General features: G+C 36.0%; 2 protein-coding genes across 2 annotated transcripts; one reads left to right on the top strand and one right to left on the bottom strand.

Moving 5' to 3' along the window:
* The first annotated feature begins 12,200 nt into the window (after positions 1-12,200).
* LOC107770497 (uncharacterized) lies at positions 12,201-12,965 on the top strand. The gene is made up of 2 exons (XM_016589815.2): positions 12,201-12,407; positions 12,534-12,965. Exons 1-2 carry the CDS (start codon positions 12,201-12,203, stop codon positions 12,963-12,965), a joined length of 639 nt encoding a protein of 212 aa, XP_016445301.2.
* An 11,318-nt stretch (positions 12,966-24,283) lies between these two features.
* LOC142174308 (uncharacterized) lies at positions 24,284-25,645 on the bottom strand. The gene is made up of 3 exons (XM_075240090.1): positions 25,154-25,645; positions 24,817-25,042; positions 24,284-24,738 (listed from the first exon to the last, which is right to left on the bottom strand). Exons 1-3 carry the CDS (start codon positions 25,643-25,645, stop codon positions 24,284-24,286), a joined length of 1,173 nt encoding a protein of 390 aa, XP_075096191.1.
* Between the last annotated feature and the right edge of the window lie 584 nt (positions 25,646-26,229).

The raw sequence follows: 26,229 nt of genomic DNA, 5'->3' as shown, positions 1-26,229 counted from the left end.
GGCATGCATGAGGAATCCTCAGCCCAGTCTTAAAAATCAATCTGGTTCCGAAATATTAATTCAAGAAATATATTGTGATTATGAATCAGAATATGATGTAGATGAGGTTTTTGAAGAGATTAGTAAAGAGTTAATTCACTTTGAGAAAAAAATCAAACCTAACTTGAGTGATACCGAGGACATCAATATAGGGGACACGAGTAATATCCGGAAAACTAAAATAAGTGTCCATCTCGAACCAAAGATCCGAGAAGAGTTAATTAAAGCACTCATAGAATTCAAAGATGTTTTTGCATGGTCATATGACGACATGCCGGGCCTGAGCACTGATTTAGTGGTTCACAAATTTCCCACCGATCCAACGGTGCCTCCTGTCAAGCAGAGGCTGAGAAAATTCAAGCCTGATATAAGTATGAGAATTAAGGAAGAAATCACCAAACAGTTGGAAGAAAAGGTCATTCGAGTCACTCGATATCCTGTTTGGTTAGCTAATATCGTTCCTGTACCAAAGAAAGACGGCAAAATTAGAGTATGCGTCGACTACCGCAAACTCAACAAAGCAAGTCCGAAGGATAATTTCCCATTACCTAATATCCATATTTTGATCGATAATTGTGCTAAGCATGATATAGGATCTTTCGTGGATTGTTATATCGGGTATCATCAAATTCTAATGGATGAAGAAGACGCAGAAAAGACGGCATTCATCACACCATGGGGAACTTATTGCTATCGGGTAATGCCATTCGGTTTGAAGAACGCCGGAGCAACCTATATGAGAGCAATGACCACAGTGTTTCATGATATGATACACAAAGAGATTGAGGTATACGTGGACGATGTGATCATAAAATCAAAGCATCAGTCCGACCACGTTGGGGACTTGAGGAAATTCTTCTTAAGACTTCGCAGGTACAACCTCAAGCTTAACCCTGCCAAATGCGCATTTGGAGTTCCATCTGGAAAGTTGCTGGGATTCATAGTCAGTCGACGAGGTATCGAGCTAGACCCATCAAAAATCAAAGCCATCCAAGAATTGCCACCTCCAAGGAACAAAACTGAAGTAATGAGTTTGTTGGGAAGGTTAAATTACATCAGCAGGTTTATTGCTCAGCTCACAACAACCTGTGAGCCAATTTTCAAATTGTTGAAAAAGGATGGTGCGGTCAAATGGACCGATGAGTGTCAAGAAGCGTTCGATAAAATAAAAGGGTACTTGTCGAACCCACCCGTGTTGGTCCCGCCAGAGCCAGGAAGACCTTTGATTCTTTACTTGATGGTATTGGAAAACTCGTTTGGTTGTGTATTGGGGCAACATGACCTCACCGGCAGAAAAGAACAGGCCATCTACTACCTTAGCAAAAGGTTCACAGGTTATGAGGTTAAGTATACTCATCTGGAAAAGACATGTTGCGCCCTAACATGGGTGGCTCAGAAGTTGAAACACTATTTGTCGTCCTATACTACTTACCTCATTTCGCGTTTGGATCCATTGAAATATATTTTTCAAAAGCCTATTCCAACGGGAAGACTTGCAAAGTGGCAAATTTTGCTCACAGAGTTTGACATCATCTATGTGACTCGGACTGCAATGAAAGCCCAAGCACTGGCCGATCATTTAGCCGAAAACCCAGTCGATGAGGAATATGAGCCGTTGAAAACTTATTTTCCTGATGAAGAAATAATGCATATCGACGAGGTGGAGCGAATTGAAAAACCTGGCTGGAAACTTTTCTTTGATGGAGCCGCTAACATGAAAGGAGTCGGGATAAGAGCTGTAATCATTTCTGAAACAGGGCATCACTATCCTGTTACGGCTCAATTGCGATTTTATTGCACCAATAATATGGCTGAATATGAAGCTTGCATTTTGGGGTTAAGGCTAGCCGCAGACATGGGTATCCGAGAAATCTTAGTCATGGGAGATTCGGATCTTTTGGTACATCAAATTCAAGGAGAATGGGAAACCCGAGACTTGAAGCTCATACCATACCGACAATGTTTACATGATCTTTGTCAGCGGTTTCAATCAGTGGAGTTCCAACATATTCCAAGAATCCATAATGAGGTTGTCGATGCATTGGCTACCCTGGCATCAATGTTGCACCATCCGGACAAAGCTTATGTAGATCCGATACATATTCAAGTCCACGATCAGCATGCTTATTGCAATATGGTTGAAGAGGAATTGGACGGTGAACCGTGGTTCCACGACATCAAGGAGTATATCAGAATGGGGATATATCCCACACAAGCCACATGGGATCAAAAGAGGACCATTAGGCGATTGGCAAATGGATTCTTCTTAAGCGGAGGAGTCTTGTATAAAAGAACACCAGATCTTGGGTTATTAAGATGCATAGATGCCAGACAAGCTACAGTTGTCATGTCTGAAGTACATTCGGGAGTTTGCGGACCCCACATGAGCGGATATGTGTTGGCAAAGAAAATCCTCCGAGCTGGTTACTATTGGCATACCATGGAGCGAGATTGTATCAGTTTTGTGCGCAAGTGTCATCAATGCCAGATACACGGAGATTTGATTCATTCTCCACCATCCGAGTTGCACACAATGTCGGCACCATGGCCCTTCGTTGCCTGGGGCATGGATGTGATTGGACCAATTGAGCCGACAGCATCCAATGGGCACAGGTTCATTCTGGTAGCCATTGATTATTTTACCAAATGGGTTGAGGCCAAGATATTCAAATCGGTGACCAAGAAAGCTGTGGTCGATTTTGTCCACTCAAATATCATATGTCTATTCGGAATCCCAAAGGTGATCATCACAGATAACGGTGCTAATCTTAACAGCAACTTAATGAAGGAAGTATGTCAGCAGTTTAAGATTACACATTGCAACTCTACCCCATATCGGCCCAAGGCGAATGGAGCAGTCGAGGCAGCCAACAAAAACATAAAGAAGATACTTCGGAAAATGGTAGAAGGTTCAAGACAATGGCACGAAAAACTACCATTTGCGTTATTGGGATATCGCACTACTGTACGCACTTCAGTAGGAGCAACTCCTTATTTGTTGGTATATGGCACTGAAGCAGTAATTCCTGCAGAAGTTGAGATTCCTTCCCTTCGGATCATCGCCGAAGCAAAGATTGATGATGATGAATGGGTCAAAACCCATCTAGAACAGTTAAACTTGATTGATGAAAAACGATTGGCCGCAGTATGTCATGGTCAATTATATCAAAGAAGAATAGCAAGAGCATACAATAAAAAGGTGCGTCCACGGAAGTTCGAAGTGGGTCAACATGTGCTGAAACGTATTCTTCCACATCAGGTTGAGGCAAAAGGCAAATTTGCCCCGAATTGGCAAGGACCATTCATTGTGACCAGAGTATTATCGAATGGTGCACTATGCTTAACAGATATTGAAGGCAAATGCATAGATATGGCGATCAATTCTGACGCGGTAAAAAGATATTATGCATAACTTTTGAATGTTTGTATTTAGCATTATTTCGAAGATTGGAATGACAAGGGCAATTTATTCTTCTATCCAAACACTATACCATTTGCTTCCCCTTCGAGCCATATTTGTTTCTTTCTTACCCTCTCTTGGAATCAATGAAAATCAAATATGAAATAAAAAAAAATCACTATTATTTAGTGAACTACGTTTGACCTGATTCCTCAAAGAAGGATACGTAGGCGCCTCATGGCTCGGTCATAGGGTGCACAATATACATAATGTGCACGAAAAGAAAACATCAAGAGACCCCAATCAAGAAACTGGGGCAGAAATAAGAAAAGATTCCAAGAGTTGTAATTTTAAACCCATATCAAAACTCTTTAGCTTTTGATACCTTTCCATTTCCAACCACATACCAAAAAGACCTTTTGATCAATCTCAGAAAAATGCTGAATCAAGCAAATGAAGATGGTTCATAACACTCTGGTACGAACAAGAAAATAAGGTAAAAATAAGAGAGTCTTATAGGTGAAAACCCACGCGGGCACCATAAGATGAGAAGTTGAGAGAAAGTAAAATGAGAGAGTCTTATTGGTGAAAACCTTCGCAGGCACCGTAAGGTGAAAAAGAAGTAAGAAATGAACTAATGAGGAAGGTTTATCGGTGAAAACTCTTTGAGATATTGCAAGTCCAACAGATTTGTAAAATGAAAAATGAAGTTGGATTACGGGAATTTTGGGGAAAACAAAAATAAGACAATTAAAAGGAGATTGATTAAAAGACTGGGTTGATTAATCCAAAATGCATACCCTGATCATTGGCGCCAGTAACTCCCATCAGATAAGTTTTTATTCCTTCTCCAACAGTCATCCAAATTTGGATTTTTCTTTTCATTCTATAATTGTCGAAATCAGCATGTTTTGTCACTAATAATCTTACTTTTCTAAAGTTTTGAGATAAGTTTTATTCCAAACAAATAAGAAGGAATGTCAGGGTATACTACCAAGATTCAGGATTACATGATGCAAAAAACGGCCATGAAAGGCGGGAGATAAAAATAATAAGATATGGGAGGAAGAAAAGTGAAATCAAAAGTGGATCAGCAATGTCAGGAGAGACATATGATTACGGTTAAAAGGGTTTGAAGGAAAACATACAGAGGGGAATCCTATAGTCAAGGATCAATTACAAGGACAAAACAGTCTTTTTCAACCATTCCAAGGCAATAAAACAAGACGAAGAAGAAGCCCCACCATCATCAAGAATACCCCAGTTAACCACCCCGCTTTAAACTAACGAAGTTTTCTTTGATTTAAAACAGGGGCAAAAACAACATTTGTGTCAGGAGACACTTACAAAGAAAAGAAGAAGTCAGGCGTCCACCTGGAGAATGAGGACAAAGAAAAGAAGAAATTAGGCGTCCACCTGGAGAATGAGGACAAAGAAAAGAAGAAATCAGGCGTCCACCTGGAGAATGAGGATGAGAAATTGAAGAAATCAGGCGTCCACCTGGAGAATGAGGATGAAAAGAAAAGAAGAAATCAGGCGTCCACCTGGAGAATGAGGATGAGAATTAAAGAAATCAGGCGTCCACCTGGAGAACGAGGATGAGAGTTAAAGAAGTTAGGCGTCCACCTGGAGAATGAGGATGAGAAGAAGAAATCAGGCGTCCACCTGGAGAATGAGGATGAAGAATTAAAGAAGAAGTCAGGCGTCCACCTGGAGAATGAGGATGAGAATTGAAGAAATCAGGCGTCCACCTGGAGAATGAGGATAAGAATTGAAGAAGTCAGGCATCCACTTGGAGAACGAGGATGAAGAATTGAAGAAATCAGGCGTCCACCTGGAGAATGAGGATGAGAATTGAAGAAATCAGGCGTCCACCTGGAGAACGAGGATGAGAATTGAAGAAATCAGGCGTCCACCTGGAGAATGAGGATGAGAATTAAAGAAATCAGGCGTCCACCTGGAGAATGAGGATGAGAATTGAAGAAATCAGGCGTCCACCTGGAGAATGAGGATAAGAATTGAAGAAGTCAGGCGTCCACCTGGAGAACGAGGATGAAGAATTGAAGAAATCAGGCGTCCACCTGGAGAATGAGGATGAGAATTGAAGAAATCAGGCGTCCACCTGGAGAATAAGGATGAGAATTGAAGAAATCAGGCGTCCACCTGGAGAATGAGGATGAGAATTAAAGAAATCAGGCGTCCACCTGGAGAATGAGGATGAAGAAGTTAAAAGAAGTCAGGCATCCACCTGGAGAATGAGGACAAAGAAAAGAAGAAATCAGGCGTCCACCTGGAGAACGAGGACAAAGAATTGAAGAAGTCAGGCGTCCACCTGGAGAATGAGGACAAAGAATTGAAGAAGTCAGGCATCCACCTGGAGAATGAGGATGAAGAATTTAAGAAGAAATCAGGCGTCCACCTGGAGAATGAGGATGAAAGAATTGTAGAAGTCAGGCATCCACCTGGAGAACGAGGACAAAGAATTGAAGAAGTCAGGCGTCCACCTGGAGAATGAGGATGAATCCGTAGTTAGGCACCCACCTGGAGAACAACGGAATACAATTCAAGTATTGAAGTAAAAAGCCCGCTCATATGAGAAAGGAGCACATTTAGAATCAATAAAGCAGAGTGATCCAACAAAGTCCCCAGCAGGAAACAAGAAGAATCCCAAACAGATAAAGAAAATATGGGACACAATGAAAAGGAATACGGAATAAGCCAAATGCACAAGAGTCACCAAGATATCAAGACAACAAGAAACGCAAGGGCATGATCTAGATAAGATTTTATAATTCATGTACCATAGTCTAGTTTAGCTTTTTGTATTACCTTTGAAGTAAGGTGTAATAAGGAGTTCAGCAAGCAGTAAAAACAGCACAAAGCAGCAGTAACATCACAGTCCCACGGTAGTCCCAGCTACCCAAAACTTCCCGAACTACATAGACCTGATTCCTTTATAGCCAAGGATATGTAGGAAACCTTTGAAGCAGAGGTTTGGTCAAATCTTTCAAAAAATGCTTCCCACGGAGTATTTGAACGGGCAAAAATCGCTCGTATCCGCTCACTTTATCTTTGCACGAAAACTCTTCGAGTTTCCGCACAAAGAGGGGCAACTGTGAGCACGTGATTTTTGCCTTACGAAAACTACTCCAAAATAAATCAAAAATAAAATAAATTTCTTTTACTGTGCAATTTTTGAATTTGCGTGATGTTTGTTAAATATTTGTCTTATATCCGTAAATATTTACGTTGCCATAATAAAATGAAAAATAAAATAAAATACATGTTGCATGCATATCTAGGATTTAATTATGCATTGATTCAAAATAAAATCACAAAAATATGCATTTTGTTCTATTTTAAATATTCCACTGTGTGATTAATATTATTTAGAAGTTAAAGTTGTTTTATAATTAAAATTAGAAATTTAAATTAGAAAAATAAAAAATAAATTGAAAAATAAAAAAAATATCGGACCTGGATTAAAATCCAGGCCCAAAACCAAGTTACCCCCCCTCTCAGCCCAATCCAGGCAGCCCAGATCCGGTCTTATTCAAACGAGTCAAAACGACAGCGTTTGGTCGTAGTTTATCAGTGACCGTTGGATCAAAGGCAACCAACGACTGAGATCCCACGAACCTAACCCGTAATCATTACCCGATCCGATACCCGGTTCAACCCGTCCCCCAGCTTAAACCAAACGACATCGTTTGGTTAAGTGGATAAATCCTGACCTTTCATTCTACTAGATCTAACGGTCAGCATCAACCCACCCCGTCCCTATATAAGTCCAAACCCCTACCCCGGCCCCCTAACTTAACACCCCCCTCTCCACTGTTCATCATCGTCTTCCTCAAACAAACCCCTAACCCTAGCCGCCCTAACATCCCCACCGCCTGAAACCCGGCGGCAACAACGCCGCCGGTCACCAAAATAACACCCCAGAACCCCCTAAACACCCTCTATCCGAATATGTTATCTGCTTGGCTCGAATCTCCCTGAAGGTTCTCGAATCTTCATTTGAAGAATCAAGCCAAGCTCAGATCTAAACCAAACAGCCCCTAGTTAACACCATAGCACCCCCTAGCATGCCTCGTTATGGATCTAGTGTTGGTTTGGTTCGAATCCCCTCAAAACTCTTCGAATCTTCTTTTGAAGGTTCGAATCAAAAATGAATTCACTCAGATCCCGTTCAAATTAACACCAAATCACCCCTAGGCTTCCCTCACCCTTGTGTCATCATTGGTTTGATTCGAATCTACCCAGAAGTGTTCGGATTTAAAATCCAAGATCTGAAACCCTAAATTTTCCAAGATTGGAATCTTTTTCAATTCAAACGAAAGATTGAGGTTTAATCGACCTTAGTCAAAGTATTTTCAGTTGAAAATACTTCGACTAAGGTCTGTTTGATTTCAAAAAGCCCGAACCCAAGTTGAGTTTGAGTCCGGTTGAATTTAAAGGTTCAGAGGTAATTTTTCTGTTTCTTATGTGTATTCTACATGTATTCTATGTTTGTTTCATTAGTCTGTTTAATTTTTCATAATTTTCTAGTCAATTCTGTTATACTGTCTCATACTCGTCTATTTGATCAGAATTATACTATTGTTTCTGTTGTTTATGAGTGTTTATAATATGTGTAATCGACTCGATTAAGTTCGTCGATTAGTTGTTTTGTAAATTCTTATTGCCATTAATGCTGTTTGTAATACCCTGTTTATCTGTTTGGAATTGATTATCATTGAAATCAGTCAATTAGTTCTTCCCAATTAATTGATTCTCGTTTAATAAGTCAGAAAGTTTGTCAATGGTGTGTATATGTTGATTTCTGAACATTGAGTTTCAGGGCATTGTCAGTATATTGACAATGCTCCTGTGTTTGTTTGATTTTTGTTCAAAGTTAAAGTTCAGTTTGAATTATTATACTGAATTCAGTGTAATGTTGTTGTGATGTTAAGTTTGAATTCAAGCTTACAAGGGTTAGGTAGATACAATTATCTTAAAAATTTGTCTAGGATTGGTTCTAGTTGTTTAAATCAGAAGGATAATTAAGCCTGGACAGATTTTAAAATCTGTTTTGTAATAGATTCTGAATTTAAGGGCAGTAATAACAGTGATTACAACAAGATTTCAGGGGCATTTCTGGGGTAAAACAGTGAAGGTAATCTGATAATAATAGTGAGCTGAAAGTGGAATGTTAGTGGCTATAGTTTAAGATAATAATGGGGAACAAAGGGTAATGGGGCTGCTTAAAATCAGGATAAGATCATTTAAAGTATTCAAAAGCAGTTTTTAATGGAACTTTCTGATTTTAAAAGAAGAAAAGGGTCCAGCCAGCACTTAAAAAGAAAGGGACAGACCTGTATAAATACAGGAAGCCAACAGATTTTAAGAGGTCAAATTTTGAATACAGATTTTGAAGAAAGATAGAGATCAGATTTTAAGAGGGAATTGAGAGAGAGAAAAATCTGATTTAAAAGGCAGATTTTGAAGAGAGAAAAAAATACAGATACATTTGAGAAAAACAGAAAGAAAGGAAGAAATAGAAATAGAATCAGAAACAGAAATCAGATTATTTTGTAAGAAGAGGAAAGAGAGGAAGAAAACAGAAAAAGAAACAAAAAGAGAATATCCACACACACACACAATCTAAAACAGATACAAATGCAGAAACAGAAAATTAGGAATGTGAATTTGAAATAGGAAAGAAACTGAAATCTGAAAAATGTTATTCTAGAATCTGTCCGTTGTTTGTTTGTGGATATTGTTCAGTTTGAATCTGAAATTTTTCCTCAAGTTTCTGTCACTATTCATCTGGGTTAACGGGTCTTGTTCAGACTTGCTGTATACTGCTATTCTGCTGAATTTGTTACTGCTGCTACTGCTGAAATCTTAACTCCTTCTTCCTTCATTGCCAGGTACATATCTTTTAAAACCTATGTTGTGAAGGGTTTCAACATGACAATAAATAAAGTTTGAATTGTAATACTATCTTCTATTCATTTGAGCTCTTTAGTTAAAAATTCAGCTTTGTTTCATGATTAAATAAGTAGTATATGTTGACGGGATGACTGTAAGTTAAATGTCATTTCTTGAAGTTTGTATAAGTGTTGTAATAAGGTTAATTTCTAAATTTTCATTAAAGGAGGTTATAATTAAGTTGTCAAGGTAGGGAATAGGGCATGAATGTTGGCCATTATTTAAATTTTTTTTGGTGTTGTTAGCTAAGTAAAGAGTAATGTAGAAATATCAAGAAAACTACACTAGTAACATTTATTGTTAAATAAGATTAAAATGGTGTTGGTGGTGTTTTTCATGTATAAGATAATAGATGCGTGTATAACCATTGGCGAAAAGTGATATGATATAGCTTGTTACGATGTTTACGACATACAGTTAGGTTGCATGTAAGGCAATTTTATTGAATCATCTTGTATAATAATTCTTTTCTTATCAACTTGATGCCTATTTACCCTCATAAATAAATTAACCAAACAATTAGGCCTATTAGATTAAAAGCAAGTATATGAGAATGAAATGAGGTGTACAAGCATAAATTGCAATACTTTATATCAATGGTAAGTAGAAATAGAATTTGCACTAAATAAAAATAATAAAAATTCTTCAAAAAATAGTTCTTCCCTTCATAAATCATTCTTGTTAGTTTCATATACAATTCATTCTTTGGCATATATATATGTTGTATTTGCTAAAAACAGTATTAATCATATTTTTATTCTTTTCTTTGAATCAGAATAGTGTGGATGAATATAATTTATACTCGGAAATTATAATCGACGGGCAATATTTAATAAATTGTGAATCCTTTAAAAAAAAAATTAAAGGCATCCTAAAAATGTGAATTCCTTAGGATTTTCATATAAAATGTGTAGATATAACAAACAATTTGTGAAAAATCCATAATACTATTACAAATATTTTGCGCAATTAGGGATGCGTTCGCGTACGCTGATTATATTTTTAAAAGCAAAATTGGATTATGCGTACGCGCAATTTCGAGCGAATATTTAATAAAAGGGATTTCTTCGAGGATGTAAAAAAAAAATTTCATATAACCCGGGATGTGCAGTTCACTGTTTAAATATAAGGGTGGTGACGTTCTTAATTTTATTTTAAATCACGAACATATGAATTTGTAATAAAGGATATAATATGGTCAATTATATTGTGTACACGTATGCGTGACATGATCCCCATAATTATGGAAGGTATATAATACGAATATACGTACGCGTAATTCGTTTATATAATTGTAAATAATAAGTAAAAGCGGTAGTAAAATCATGAAATAAAAAAAACGTATTTAGTAAAATCAAAAAAATAATTAAGCCAATAATAAAAACAGTTAAGTGACCGTGCTAGAACCACGGAATTCGGAAATGCCTAACACCTTCTTCCGGATTAACAGAATTCCTTACTCAGGATTTCTGGTTCGCAGAATAATAAACAGAGTCATATTCTCCTCGATTCAGGGATTTAAACCGGTGACTTGGGACGCCTTAAAATTCCCAGGTGGCGACTCTGAAATAATTAAATAAATCCCGTTTCGACTGTCCTTCAATTGGAGAAAACTCCCCACGCGCCCCGCGGGCGCGGTAAAAAGGAGGTGTGACAGTATGGATGACAATTGTGCTTGGAGTTTCAAATCTTCTGCCGTTTTCAAGGCAAACATATTCAAAGTGAGAAGTTACAATAATAATCACACATGCGGCTATGGTGAAAGATACTTAACACAACGTCAAACTACTTCAGGTGTAATTGCTAGTATAGTCAAGGATAAGTATGTTAATCCAAAAAAGGTTTACACCGCAAATGATATAATAGAGGACATACAAAAGCAACACGGGATTGAAGTGAGCAACATGAAAGCATGGGGAGCTAAAGAGATAGCAATGGCAATGATAAGAGGGAGTTCGAGTGATTCATATAAGGAGTTGCCGAAGTATTTTTATATGTTGGAGCAAACAAATCCAGGAACGGTTACAAAGTTGCACAAATCAGAAGATGGATGCTTTCTTTATGCATATGTTTCGCTATATGCATCTATCAAGGGCTGGGAACATCGCAGACTGATAATGGTTGTTGACGGAAGTTTCCTTAAAGCAGCATATAAGGGTACCATCTTGACTGCTTGCACACAGGATGGAGCTGATGAGTTGACTGCATCTACCTTGTTTCTGCAGTTTGTATAATATTGTAGTTTCATGTATAAAAGTGTATAGGATTTCACAACTGTTGTTTTTATAAAATTTGCAGTTGGTATAAAGTTGTATAATTGTGTATAACTGTGTATAAGATTTGTATAATTGTCTGAATCCTAATATCTATTTTATATAAACAGGAAAAATCCTTCCACTTGCATATGCAATTGTAGATTCAGAGAATAACAAATCTTGGGAATGGTTCTTTGTCCAGATAAAGGTCACTTTTGGAGTTAGGGAAGGGATGTGTATAGTTTCAGATAGAAATGAAAGCATCTTCAATGCCACAAAAGCTGTGTACCCAGAAGTACCACACTGTATTTGCATTTTCACTTGTGGCAGAATGTAAAGCGCACAATCAAGAAACATCACAAACAATTGAAGGATATCTTCTTTGCTTTGGCTAGAGCTTACACGATAGAGAAGTTTGAGTATCATATGACAGAGATGTGCAAAATTGATCCGAGGGTGCAACCTTACTTGTTCGAAGTTGGCTACGAAAGGTGGTCTAGGGCATATTCCAAAGTGAAAAGGTCATGGTAATGACTTCCAATATTGCAGAGTCAATTAATGCAGCTAACAGGGATGCTAGAGAGTTACTAGTAATGCGATTGCTGGAGTACATGACAAATTTGCTACAACAGTGGAATAACAAAAACAGAAAAAGTGCAATGGAGACATCTACAGAGCTTGGTGAAAAGTATGACAAACTCCTTCGGGAAAATCTGATTGCATCGGAGCAAATGACAGTAAAATTAATCAAATATAATGATGCTTGGCACTGCTGACTTGCATTTTACTGCTTGTATAACTATGTATAACTCTATATATTAATGTATAATGTTCTTTAACTTTTTTAAAAAAAATCTTTGCAGGTGAGTCGTGCTGCGGAGCAGTTATATATTGTATTTGAAGGGGTAAGGCGAAACATAGTGTGCCTTGAAGAGGGAACATGCAGTTGCGGAAAATTTCAAATGGATGAACTTCCATGTCCGCATGCTTGGGCGGTTTTGAAGAACCAGCAGCTGAAACCTGGCCAGTATTGCTCTTTTTACTACAAGAAGGATAAACTCCTTAGAACTTATGAATTTCCAGTGAATCCGATGCCAGATGAGAGTTTATGGGTAATCCCAATAGAGGTGATGGAAGATGTGATCCTACCACCTAAAGGGAGAAGGAATGCAGGAAGGACAAGAAACGAAAGACTCAGACCTGCTTCAGAAAAAGAGTCTACGAGGGCGTTTTCATGTTCTATGTGTGGACAAGGTGGTCACAATAGAAAAACATATAAAAATCGACCAAAATAAATAGTTGGAAATATAACACTTCCTATTACAGTTGTTGTCATGTTGAGTAGTTAAGTTTCACAAACAATAGAGTTATAAATGTTGAGTAGTTAAGTTTCACAAGCAATTAAGTATTGAAGGGTGAAGGGGCAGATTCACTATTCGTTAAGATTTTGAACTGGAAACATCAGATTTGTCCATTATTAAATTTCAAAATTTCCTCAAAATTATTCCATAGGTGTAGATAATTTTTGCTATTCCTCATCAAGTGCGTGTGTATTTGTAAGTCTGTCATGCCATATGTTGAATTGTCCATCGCTGGTAACTGGGAAATGGGAGATTTGGTCTCCTTATATGATCTTAAATAATTGTAGCTAGCTTTTGAGGTTGCTTTAGGCCAAGGCACATTCTCTTATGAAAATATTCATTAAAATGTAATTCATTCACAGCCACAACGTGTAATGACTACCACAAATTACACAAAAATAAAAACATCTATAATATCCTTTAAGGTTATCTCACAAGTAGTAGAATAGTACTTAGACAAAACTATGCAACAACTCTTGATACATAGAAAAACTACAGTAAAATGGAAAAAACAGAACTACTTTCTCGGTCGTCCCCTCTTCCTCTTCCTGAAAAGTCTCCCTGTGATTTCATCACCACTAATTGCACCGGACTGCTATTTTTTCCTTCCATAATCCCACAACAGAGATCTCCACCTGGTGCGAAGTGTCTCAATGTCAAAATTATCTTTTCGAATTTCCTTACCAAGGATGAAATACTCAGCAAAGCCAGCAACAAAATCCCCACAATCACTGTAATTAAAAAGAAACAAATCAGATTCAAATAGGTACACTAATAGTAAAATAGTAAAACAATTGAGATTAACCTACCATTTGATCTGGTGGGGCACATTATTAACCAGATTAATCTACAAAGCATCAGAATGGGATTTATCAGTATATGCACCATTGTTCCAATCAATGCCCTTCTTCTCGACATAAAAATCAGAACTCTTCAAGAAGTAAGGTATCAGAATTGCATAAGGTAATGCAGCATCCAAAACATGTCTATCATTAATAGCTCCACGGTTAGAGTCATATATGTGGATGCACCTATCTATGAACGTAAACAACCCCAAAACCCAATGGCCCAATTTTGCTCTTCTGCGCTTCACAAAGATAGGGAATAAGACGTGGTCAACAGTGTGTCACGGTACATTTGCATCATAATAATATCCTCTAATGTACTCTTCTATCTCATGCCCTTCAGGAATCACCGAAGGATCTTCATTTACTTTGAAATCTTTATACAGGGAGTTGATTTTGTTACCAAAGGCAAAGTCTGTTTTAGTAAACCGCATGGCGACACTCGGCCCATATTTTCCCCTCTTCCTCAAATAATAAAAGAGGACATCCAAGTGCTGAGACAAGAAATAAAACAGAACAACTATCACTACCAGATTTTTTAAATATAGAAATTTATACACTATTATACAGAGATATACATATTTATACAAGGTTATACAATCTTATACTGTGATTATACAAAGCTATGTATACACTATGGGGGTCTCAAACAATAAAGATATGCAACAAATAAAAAAAGCATTAGAACAAAAATTGATTAAATATCGTGTCAATCAAAGGTCGACCACAATATGCAAGTGAGTGAAACCAATCCTTCATGGTCACATGACACGAGTCAAAAGTAAAAGCTTCTGCAAGCTTATTTACTTCATCGGGATATATATTTTTGGCACTTCAAATCACAAAAAATAAAAAGTAATCAGAACTACATTCATTGACAAGTATAAAATCAGAACATGAAAGATTAAAGAAAGTGAAGATACTTTCGCCTCGTATCCATCCCATAATCAACAAACGCGCAAAACTCTTTAGCCAATGGTGACAATGGATCAAAATCATCAATTTCGATCGTGAAAGGATGTTTGATATCAAAAATAATCTTGTGCGACGATCCTGATGCTCCTGAATCAAAACTGGCAAATATGGAGATTTGGCATATTTTCCTGGTATTTTCTGTCGAACTGACTGTTCAGGAGAAATGTAATCATCTTCTACGTCTATGATGGATTGTTTGTGAAGCACAATTTGGGACATCTGTAGCGCAGCTAAATCTTCATCGCCAATGTCATCCCAAAATGTGTCACCCTTGACATCACATGTTGCCCTTTAGACATAGAAAACAAATAATAAAAAAACTTTAAAAATGAAGAAAAGAAAAATCAGACAAAAAAAGATAAAATGCAGAACAAATACCATGATCAACACCATCAATAACTCCCTCGTCAGCTAGCACGTTATCTTGATTCACTTGATTGACAAAGTCAGCAACAACATCATATTGATAGCCATCAAATTCGCCGAGACCAGATGTATTGTCCTCAGACATGCGCTGAGGAATCTAATAAAAAATAATAGAAAGAAAAGGCATGTTGAGTGATGATTCAGAGAATGCATAACTGTTGAGTGATTTGGTTTTATCAGTAAACAATTACCTTAGAATCAGTAACATCCTCCCTCGTTTGCTTGTTTTCCTTCATATTCAGAAAACTGAACACTTTTTCAAAGGAAGAAGCTACATAATTGTTGAGTGTCATTACTGTATCAGTCAACTACAAAAAAAAAAAGCAAATCAACAACCATGTTTATAACCAAAAAATCATGTATATACAAAAAGTACTGATAAACTACAGAAAAGCTAAAGGTCCAGTACCTTTCCAACATCACTCCTTAACCTCTCAACTTCAGCATTCAACAGATCAATGCGCACCAAAGGATCATAACTCGGGTTAGGCTGTCGATCCATATTATGAGGAAAAGGTCGTTTAGACTGTTGTTCCGTATTCTGAGGATAAGTTCGTTTAGACTGTTGCTCCATATTCTGAGGACAAGGTGGAGATGTAGCGACAGAATCATTAGTGTGAAAGGCAGGCACCACAGGCACCTACCCTGATGCAACATCATCGGCATTAACTTCAAAAAGTGTGTCGATATTCAGAGTTGACATCTCTTTAAAAGTAGGGGAAATATTCCTATAGTTCAACTACAAGAAGAAAAACTGGATTACAATAGTAGAAAAAGGAAATTGTGACATATTCATAAATATACATACAGAAAAACTGAAATCATATATGAAGAAGTATTATGGTACAAAATGTTTACCTTGTCGATACTACACATGATCACCCTGCCAGTCAAATCTGTATATGTTGGAGTTTCAATCACTTTCCAATTAAGAATGCGTGGCACATTTGTGCCAACGCGAACAGCTAGATGCTTGTCAACAATAGAGCAACACTCAAAAAACCATATTTATAATGCAAGTGGCAAACCTCCAAGCCTATACATTGTCAAATAGTCACATTGTCTGTCCCTCATTGTCCTTAAAATATCTTCAAATGACTTTTTTCCCCAAGCATACGTCTGATATTGACCACTTTCAATGACATCAAAATCATCTTTGTTGTTTCCATGATTATTGACATCTGAGAATATGAAATGATGGACAAACACCATCAAGGCCATCTTGAACGCATCTTTGTCCGACTTCCAGTCCTTTTTCTTGAAGCGATCAAGAAGCTGCCCCCTCGTTATAGCCTTTTTTCCATCTCCTGAAAAGTACTCTTTTAGCAACCTATTAACATCTGGTTTGTCATAGAAAGTGGTGTCGTCTTCTACACACTTCAAACCAGTGATAACAGCAAACTCTCCAATGGCAAAATGCAGCAAACAACCATTAATTTTCACCCACAACTCCCTTTCCCGTCCTGGGATGACTTTCCTCAATAATATACAATGAATAAGTTGATTTTGAATTTTAAATTGAGGGAGGTCCAAGAAGTACCCAAAACAACTAGCGCGGAACATTTGAAACTGCGTGTCAGTCAAACATTGCTTCAAAATGCTCACAATATCAGTTTCAGTATGGGAACTAATCCTGTTGTGGAAATAATCAACTGGTTGTATATAGAAGTCCCCAACCTTGCATATGGAAAAAATAACAAGAAATAGATCAGGAACAAAAACTATACTAAAAAGTTTTATAAAAATGTATAAATCAGTGTAGTAGTACTTGTATAAAGATGTATAAACACCTGTATAACTTTGTATAAAATTGTATAAGCATGTATAATTTAATAGCAACACATGGAATACCTTCAACTTAGCTTTTCTCTCATTCAATTTGCAGCGAATAGCAAACCTTTGTTCTTTCGATATGCAATCAAGACCACTCTCACCATCGTCCTTGATTTTTCTCCTTTCCGGTTTAACATTGGGGACTACATCATCTTCATTAACCAAATCAACTTTTAGCTTTTCTTTTGATTTTTCAGGTCTCCCACATTTCTTGCTCCTTATTCTAACGATGTTAACCGGAGTAGGAGTATTACTTGTTTGCGAACGAGTCATTCGACTGCTCTCTTGTTGCAACTTTTTTGTAGGAGCAGGAGACTCAAAATCATCATCGGGAGCCTGGACATGCATATTCGCTTCAGAAGCAGGGGTTGAGGGCAAGTCCCTCGATGATTTAACTAGAGTGGGAGAATTCCTTGTTTGCGAACGAGTCATTCGACTGCTCTCTTGTTGCGAGTTTTTTGGAGGAGCAGGAGACTCAAAATCATTATCATGTGGCGTCTGGACATTTACATTAGCTTTAGAATCAGGGCTTGAGGGCAAGTCCCTCAATCGTTTCGCATAATCGAACTTAACGTCTTTTCCAGCAACCTTCATTTTGCTTTTAGAAGCAGGAATTTTTGAACGCATTGTCTACAATAAACCAAACAAACAAAGCTTTAACAAAAGTGAAGACAACTGAAGGAAAACACAAAAATCAAAATGTAACAAAACTCAAAAGTGAACCAAAAATAAAGGCCATGAACACAAAGCAGAGGCCAATTTTCCCAAATTGTAACAAAAATAAAAAAATAAAAAATTCTACCCTAAAATTCGAAATAACAAAGCATGCAAACTGAAAACATCAAGTTTAAGCCTAGAACTGAGATAGAAGGAACACAAAATCAAACGAATAACACAACAACATTGTAAGAAAATAGGCATAATCAGAAAAGCAAAAAAAACTAAAAATAAAACAAAATTCAAAACCAAAACTGTGGTAAAAGCATAAAATGAAACGAAAATTACCTGAAAATAAGATTGAAAGCTCGAAAAAGTACTTGAACCCAACAATGGAGGTCGGTTATCGTCGGCTCTGAGAAAGCGTGAGGAAGAGAAACAGAGAAATTGAAATTTAAAATATTAAAATCGTTGTTTTAAATTGTGGGCTACTGGGTGAAAACTAAATTTCATAACATATACAATCTAGGCTAAGCCAGGTAAGGGCTTCAAATATGGGTTATTTTCGAATGGGTTGTATGGCCCAAGTGATATATAATGTAATTTCTTCTTTATTTATCTATTTGTATTCCTATATTACTTATAAAAGCAATTTTATCACGAGTTTCATACCCGTGAAAACTAAATTATTCTTTTACTATTGATACACAGAGAGAAATAATCTACGCGAACAAGAAAAAATTGTTTTAGCAGCAATTGTTCGCAGACTTTTTTTTTAGAAACGGGGCGAACTTATCAAAGAATAAAAAGCAACAAATTCTACTACTACAAGATTAAAATCAGATGTGAATTAGCAAGGGAATTAGTATGTGAGATAGAGATTTTTCAAACTCTTTTCTTTCCATTATATAAAACCCTTGGTCGAGCGAATGTCTTTGGAATTTGAAAAGTTTTTGATTTTTTTTTTTATAGAAAAGTATGATTGATTTTTAAAGCATGCTTTAATTATCATGTTCATTGGTTTTGAAATCAAATATTATGTTACTGATAAGTAATATCATTGATTTTCAATTTAAAAGATTGTTGTAGTTTTACCAAGACAACTGTTTTTTTTAATGATTTTTCCTTCTTGTATGTAACTTTTAGTAAATATAATAACTTGTTCTTTCATATATTTATATTAATAAATTTAATTTTTGCTCTCTTATATATAAATAATTGACTAAAGATTTACGTGCGAGGCACGTACATAGAGACTAATATTTATATTAAAAGTATGAACTCCTTAATGTAAAAATTAAATTACCATTTTACCCCTTTTAAATACCTAATTATGGCAATTAAGAAGGTAAACCTAACGCAACTAATGAAAGGTAAGGTTGCAACGATTGATGACATTATAATGGAATATTAAAGTTGCAACGATTGATGACATACATTATAATGGGTCATTGAAATTGCATAAGTGCCTTTTGGATTACAGAAAAGTCTTTCCATGTAAAACTGACATAATAGAGTCAGGATCAAGCGGTAAACAACAAGACGGAAGGTTACGGTAAACCTGCAAGAATTAGTTTCATTGCTAGATTCTACCACAAGCTATTCCTTTCCTCATTATTACCATTCCTGAAATGATGCATTGTTTTCCTTCCTTTACTCATTTTTATGCAACTTTCTTTTGATTATTTTGCTTTTCAAGTTTTCTATTTTTTTGTTGTCACGTCCCAAACTACCCCATAGACGTGACTGACACTCAGCTAACACTACCTGTCAGGCGAACCCCTTTCTTAACGTTTAACCATTTACACAACCACTGGAAGAAAAAATACAGACCTAATAATATTATTAATAATTAAAGTGGAGATGATTATCGCCAATACCCTAGTCAATTGATAGAAAAATCAACAATCATTCAATTAATAAAACTCTAGCCCAAATCCCACACTAAGACCATGGAGCATCTAACAGAGTAATATGAGGTTTATTGACGAGTTTGCAAACCCCAAAGAAAAAAAAGAAATAACTAACACGAACTAGGTAAGTCTGAAACGAAAGCCTCCACGAACAATGTGGTGGCTCACCTCAGCAATAGGATCCACTCGAACAAACTCGTCATTTACTACCTCTATCTCCCGCAACGGTATCTGCATAGAGATGCAGTTAAGGAGTGAGTTATACGTAAATATAACCCCGTAAGATCCTCGATCCGTCACTTTAAATACCTCTGGAACAAGTGTTAGAAAATACAAACACACTGCAAACATGAATAATATAGTAAATATGATAATTATACAATAACTCAATATATGTGTATCAACAGAGTTATTAAGAATTAACCAACAAGGATACCCACTAAGGACTTATCATAATTGCAGCGAAAGAAATTTACCAACACACTTACGAGTCCACAATGACACCACAATGCCTCAAATATGTAACATAGCATACACAATGCTCGGGTGATGTACAAAGGCATACACAATGCTCCAACATCATGGCGCACAACCGTATCAAACTCAACATCATGGCGCACAGCCGTATCAAACTCAACATCATGGCGCACAACCGTATCAAACTCAACATCATGGCGCACAACCGTATCAAACTTAATATCATGGCGCACAGCCGTATCAAACTCAACATCATGGCGCGCAACCGTATCAAACTTAATATCATGGTGCACAGTCGTATCAAACTCAATATCATGGCGCACAACCTTATCAAACTTAATATCATGGCGCATAGCCGTATTACACTATCAAACAACTTATAAAATAATATTTTTTTCATAAAATAATATATTTGCGGCTAGTCTAAGACCACCGACTCTGTCAAGCGCACGCTTGTCCCAATACATGGACCAGGCAGAGAAAACACACTTTCAAAACGAGTTTTAGAAAAGCAAGCATCAAAGCTTAAAGTCTCACTTACCTCGCTAAATGGCATGTACCCAGGGGCGGATCTATGTAGAGGTGACGGGGTGGTACGCCACCCGATCGCTCGGATAGAATTTCATGTACGGATTGGTGTTTCACTAGTATTTCACGTAGAAGAGGTATATAAATAATTAGTGGCACTGTAGGTCACAAAATGGCTATAGGTGCCATGGGCAAAGTAGCCCTTCCCAAGCCCAATAATACACAAGATCGATCCTCTTCTCACCCATATTGAGCCATTTTCTTTTTTATGTTCCTTCTTTTCATATTGTTTTCTTTTCTCCTCTTTTTCTTAACTTCTTTTATGTTCATTTTTATATTTTTCCTCCATATACAATCTCATTTTTATTAATTCTTTAGATTATAAAAGTATATTTGCCTATGTTTTCTTGTTCTTGGTCTCAAATTTTTTTATTTGAATATATTTTTAATAATTTTTCTTTTTTATCTAGCTAAAATTATTTTTTTCTTGAAAGGACCAAATATATTTAGTTTTGTTATCATGTACTATTATTTATGCACCAAAAGATTTTGTAAAGCAAACCAAATTAACTCAAAATGGATCGAACCTAACCGAACCGAATTAATTTAAAATATAGCGAACCGGCCAAATGCATGTATACTCAAATTCAACTTTTTTGACTACTGGTAAGTTTACATTAAATACAGTGGCACCCGTAACCATCAAATTCTGGATCCGCCTCTGCATGACCCCGACCTTGCAACGTCCAAAACATCAACTAAATAGCCTTCATGTCCTCTCTCTATCCAAAATACTCAATAACATGTCTGAATTAATTTAGGTGAACCATGTTCATAATATTTGGACAAGTCAAAGTTAAAGTCAATTATAAGTCAACTAATAAAATCCTGAAGTAAATCACAAAAATTTGATTACGTATAATCTTATGAGTTCAAATACATGTTTAAGTTTCAATCTTATTGACAACTGACGGGTCAATTCTCATTTTTCCTAAATTTTAAGCTTGTAATTATACATCATTACTATATACCTCAATGTCATATTCTTAAAAGTATAAACATATCTCAATATCTGACTCTATTCAATATTAAATTACAGTTCCCCACAAAGTAGTACATATAGAGTAGTAATAATACTTCTGGAATAAAAATTAAAATATATTAATACTAAAGATACCAAACAGTATTTTTATGGGTAATGTCCATTTGATCCCTTAATAACGAGTTCTCAGTTTGAACTTTGAACTCATATTCTTACACTTGATTTTAATTGCTCCAATCATTACCATATCATGATTGATATACTATCTCATAATTACTACTTGGCCTAAATAAATTGAAATTGTATTCCAAAGTTTAATAGTACCTGAAGCCTTTGAAAATATTGAGAAATCTCCCCAGAAAATCTCTTTGTGCGCCGCCGCTCTTTTCCCCAAGCTCTTGTGCATGTTTTCTTTCTACTGCTAACACTGTGTTTGGATCATTGTTCCCCAACGTTTTATAATGTATCGTATTGTATTGTACTGTAATGTATTGTATCGTTTTGATGGATACAACATTTGGATAAACTGTATCGTTTGATGTTGTTAAATAACATCTTTATTGTTTGGCTTGACTGTATTGTATTGTACTGTACTGCTAAGTTTACTAAAATACCCTCAATTATTTTATTAAAGGTTAGAAAGAGGTATAACACTTAGACTAATGGTAGGGTCGAAGCATCTATATCTATGATTATTTTTTGCTATTTACATATTAAATGGCATGTACTTGTCAAAATATGTAGTACTAAATGCTATTCTTTGAAAAATGATATATCAGATCTAATACGGACACAAGTAGAAGATAACTAAACAACCACAATATAGAGAAAACACATGAAGTGGAATGATATTGTTCCATATCTCAAATAATTCCGAACTTAAAGTGCATAATATAATAAAAATTTCTAGCAACATGACATATAAAATTCATATCGATCTAGTCAAAGTCTATAAAATCCTCAATAGCTAAAGCACAAAAAATATTTAGTCTAACTCAATTGTCAGGTGACGACATCAAGGTTAGTAAAAGAAATTTGCGGTCTTCCAATGGACACCCAATCAGTGTGCAGCACAAGTCTGCATGTTTGCAAAGAAATATATAAGCTTTCATGTGCATACTAGGCTCTAAATCCAACACTTGTACCATTTGCCATATCTCACTCTCAGGAATAGGTGACATAGTTGAAAGGCGATTAATTGCATTAGCCAAATTATTCATCCCACCTCTCAACATATCAGTCATGCATTCAAGATGATCATGTTTAGATTTTTTATTCCTGCTAGAAGTCGGTACCTCTGAATATGCATTAGATTTACGTGCTTCCTGAGTTGATTGATATTGCTCATGTTGTCCATGTTCCTCGATATTTTCCAAAGAGGCAACATTCATGGAAATTAGCTCATCTACCTCATCAATAGTCAATGGATTATCACGTAATTTTCTCAAATTATTACAAGCACCCCTTTTTACCATATCTGCTCCAGTCTCAGCTTGCTTTCCAGTAGCTCTATCCCTTCCATATAGCTCAATTAGCTTATCATAATTTCTAATCGGCTTGTTTCTCCATTCAGCAGCTTCAGGCTTAGCCTGCACAAAAGAAAAAGTACAATATAATAATGCAAAAAATGAGACTGGATACCCAACAAGGATTTTTCCATAACTATTTAGAACAGTCTCATTCTTGTACATTTCAAACAGAGCAAGCACATCTTCTCGACTAGTAGTTGAGCATGAACACAATGCATTTATCCTCTATATCTTGATAAAACAGTTAAGCTGACCATATATTATCTTTTTGAGGATATATCCATCTTTTCAATTAGCAACTTATAGAATGATATGAGAGTATCCCTACCTCCCATGCACCACCCCAAAATAAACATGTTTTATTGCATAAACATAGATCAGAATCCAGTTTGTTAATGATAATACAAGAACTGAAGTTATCATCGTGGATTATGCGAAAGAACAAAACTGCTAAAAATTAATGTACCTGTATCAATTGATCCCATACTTCAGATTCAGTATTCCACATATTTGTGTTGGAATCCCATGCAAACCCGCTCATCCCATTTTGAAAGGTGTCATAACACTTGCTAAATTTTGTTTTAATATTTCTCATTCGGTTGTGAACTCTCTCCTTCTTAAAAACTTTATCTGGAAATTTTGATTGCATCTCTTTCACTATATTATCAATCGCGTGTGGAGTAAAAGTTCCACCAACCCTGTTTCCAAGTGTGTGCTCATGATAGAATGTATCAATTAAGGCATCATCCATAACATTTGACCAAATACAAACAGTGTTATCTGAAAGATTTTTGTCGCTTGAGGATGCCTTTGACTTTTTCGGCATAGTGATAACTACATAATTAAGAGATATTCATAAGACTTAATGAAAAATTAAGCAGACATAAAATAAAATAAATGCCCAAATGAAATAAAATAAATGCATAGTACATAATACATTTTATTTAAACAATAGCCGAAATTAATTTCAAACAACATCAAATAAATAAACACGAAAAAATTTGTTGACTTTTTTTCTCCTAGAAGATTAAACTTGATAATTAGCCCACATGTCAGCTGCTATGCCATCTCTAATCAACTCCCCCTTTCTAAACTCCTCACTACTTTCCCTAGGATTTGGTGGTTCTTCATGCACATCATTATCATTCATAAGCTTCGCATCAACTTGTGCAAGTAACTCATCATTTGGATCTGCACCTCTTAAGTAGTTGTGCAAAATACAACATGAAAAAATAATAAGCTTTTGGGTTTCAACACCATATGACGGTTCAGTTGAACTAGAAATTATAGGAAATCTCTTTTTAAGAACTCCAAAAGCTCGTTCAATAGCATTATGCAAAGATGCGTGTCGCAGATTAAATAATTCACGAGGATTTCGTGGTGGATTTCTTGAATACTCTTTCAAGTGATATCGCTCCCCACGATAAGGCATAATAAGTCCACTTCTCAACATCAATCCAGCATCAACAAGGTAGTATTTTCCTAAAGATAAAAAGTAAAAGCTTTAATTATTTATTCATCACATCTAACTTTCCCTATATAAATATATAAAATATTTACCTTCTGGAAGTTTTAGCGGGGCTTGTCTATTTAACGCTTCTTTCATGATTCTTGAATCAGATGCCGTCCCTTCCCAACCAGCTAACACATATGTGAATTTTAAATTAAATGTGCATGCAGCCAATACATTTTGTGTTGGATAATCTTTTCTTCCACGATATCTAGGTGCTTCACGTTGTGAAACTTTAACACGTATATGTGTTCCATCAATTGTACCAATACAATCCTGACATTATTATAATAAATTATATGCAATCAACCTTGAATTTAGCTAAAAGTTCAATAAAATTGTATTTGTGTTCACCTTAAAATATGGGTAGAATCTTGGGCTGCTGACAATTTCAGAAGGAACTTGAGAGCCATCAGGTTGTTTAATAAATTTTTCATATAACCCCAAGATCGCTCGTAGGACAATATGAAAATGACGACTAACCGACTCCCCAGATCGTCGAAAGATAAAAGCTAACTCGCGATTTGTCGTATTATGCGCTAACAGGTAAAGTGTTTTTGCAACTTGCTCTTCAACTGTAGCTTGAAGTGTTGGTCTAAGATCACCCTCTCTAACTAACATCTCACATAAATCGGTAAAAGCTAAAGGGGTCATTCTAATAATATTACGACAAAGTTCAGTTGAGAATAAATGACTCAATAATTCATGTCTAACTTGTTCACTTTCTAGTCGTATATCATGTGTGATCGTACGTCGGTCATTTTCAATTTCACGTACATAAGTCCAAAACCAAATAGCTACTAAGCAAGCAACATATGTAGCTAAAGAGCTCACTTGTTCCAATATCTGTCTATTATTTTGATTATTCTGATCAGCCATCTATAATAAAATTAAGTGAGATATATTAACCAATATCATAGATGAACTAACCAGAAAAAATACTGAAAAGATTCAACAAAGTGACAGCAGTAATACCAAATAATTGACAGAAAAAACAAGCAGACAAATACACCCCATTAGCAATCTGAAGTAGTTCAACATAAAACGATATGAAAGTGATGTAAATTATACAAATACATAATGATATGAAAGTGATAACAAACAGACAAATACATAAAGTAGTTCAATGTAAGGAAAGTGACGTAATAAGAGCAATGATGCAACAGAAATAATACTATAATTCATAGTCGTCGATATTTATATTTCATATGTTTACAAAAGTGAATTGACTACAACGACTCCACTCACGAAAATAGATGAAAGAGAGGATACCGTCGTTGGAAAGAGACCTAACCTGTAAAAAGTTGGTTGGAAACTGGAAAGAGACGATACCGTCTGTTGACTTGCACGACAGAAACAAGATGAGACAAAGTACTTATTATGGTGAATATAAAATAAATAATAGGGTAAAGGGTAAAATTGAAATATAGAATAATAAGTGTGGGCATAATTGGAAAGGAAAA

The sequence above is a fragment of the Nicotiana tabacum genome, chromosome 20 (genome assembly GCF_000715075.1).
Source record: "Nicotiana tabacum cultivar K326 chromosome 20, ASM71507v2, whole genome shotgun sequence".
Classification (NCBI taxonomy): domain Eukaryota; kingdom Viridiplantae; phylum Streptophyta; class Magnoliopsida; order Solanales; family Solanaceae; genus Nicotiana; species Nicotiana tabacum.
The sequence above is the reverse complement of the archived record's forward strand: the minus strand, read 5'-3'. Positions and strand labels throughout refer to the sequence as shown.

Excerpts from the sequence above, each read along its gene's own strand:
- LOC107770497 (XM_016589815.2), top strand. The coding sequence starts at position 12,201 with ATGACTTCCAATATTGCAGAGTCAATTAATGCAGCTAACAGGGATGCT. Across the intron at positions 12,408-12,533 it reads TTGCATCGGAGCAAATGACA|GTGAGTCGTGCTGCGGAGCA; the intron begins GTAAAATTAATC and ends AAATCTTTGCAG.
- LOC142174308 (XM_075240090.1), bottom strand. The coding sequence starts at position 25,645 with ATGGCTGATCAGAATAATCAAAATAATAGACAGATATTGGAACAAGTG. Across the intron at positions 25,043-25,153 it reads CTCAAGTTCCTTCTGAAATT|GATTGTATTGGTACAATTGA; the intron begins GTCAGCAGCCCA and ends TAATAATGTCAG. Across the intron at positions 24,739-24,816 it reads CCCGCTAAAACTTCCAGAAG|GAAAATACTACCTTGTTGAT; the intron begins GTAAATATTTTA and ends TTTTATCTTTAG.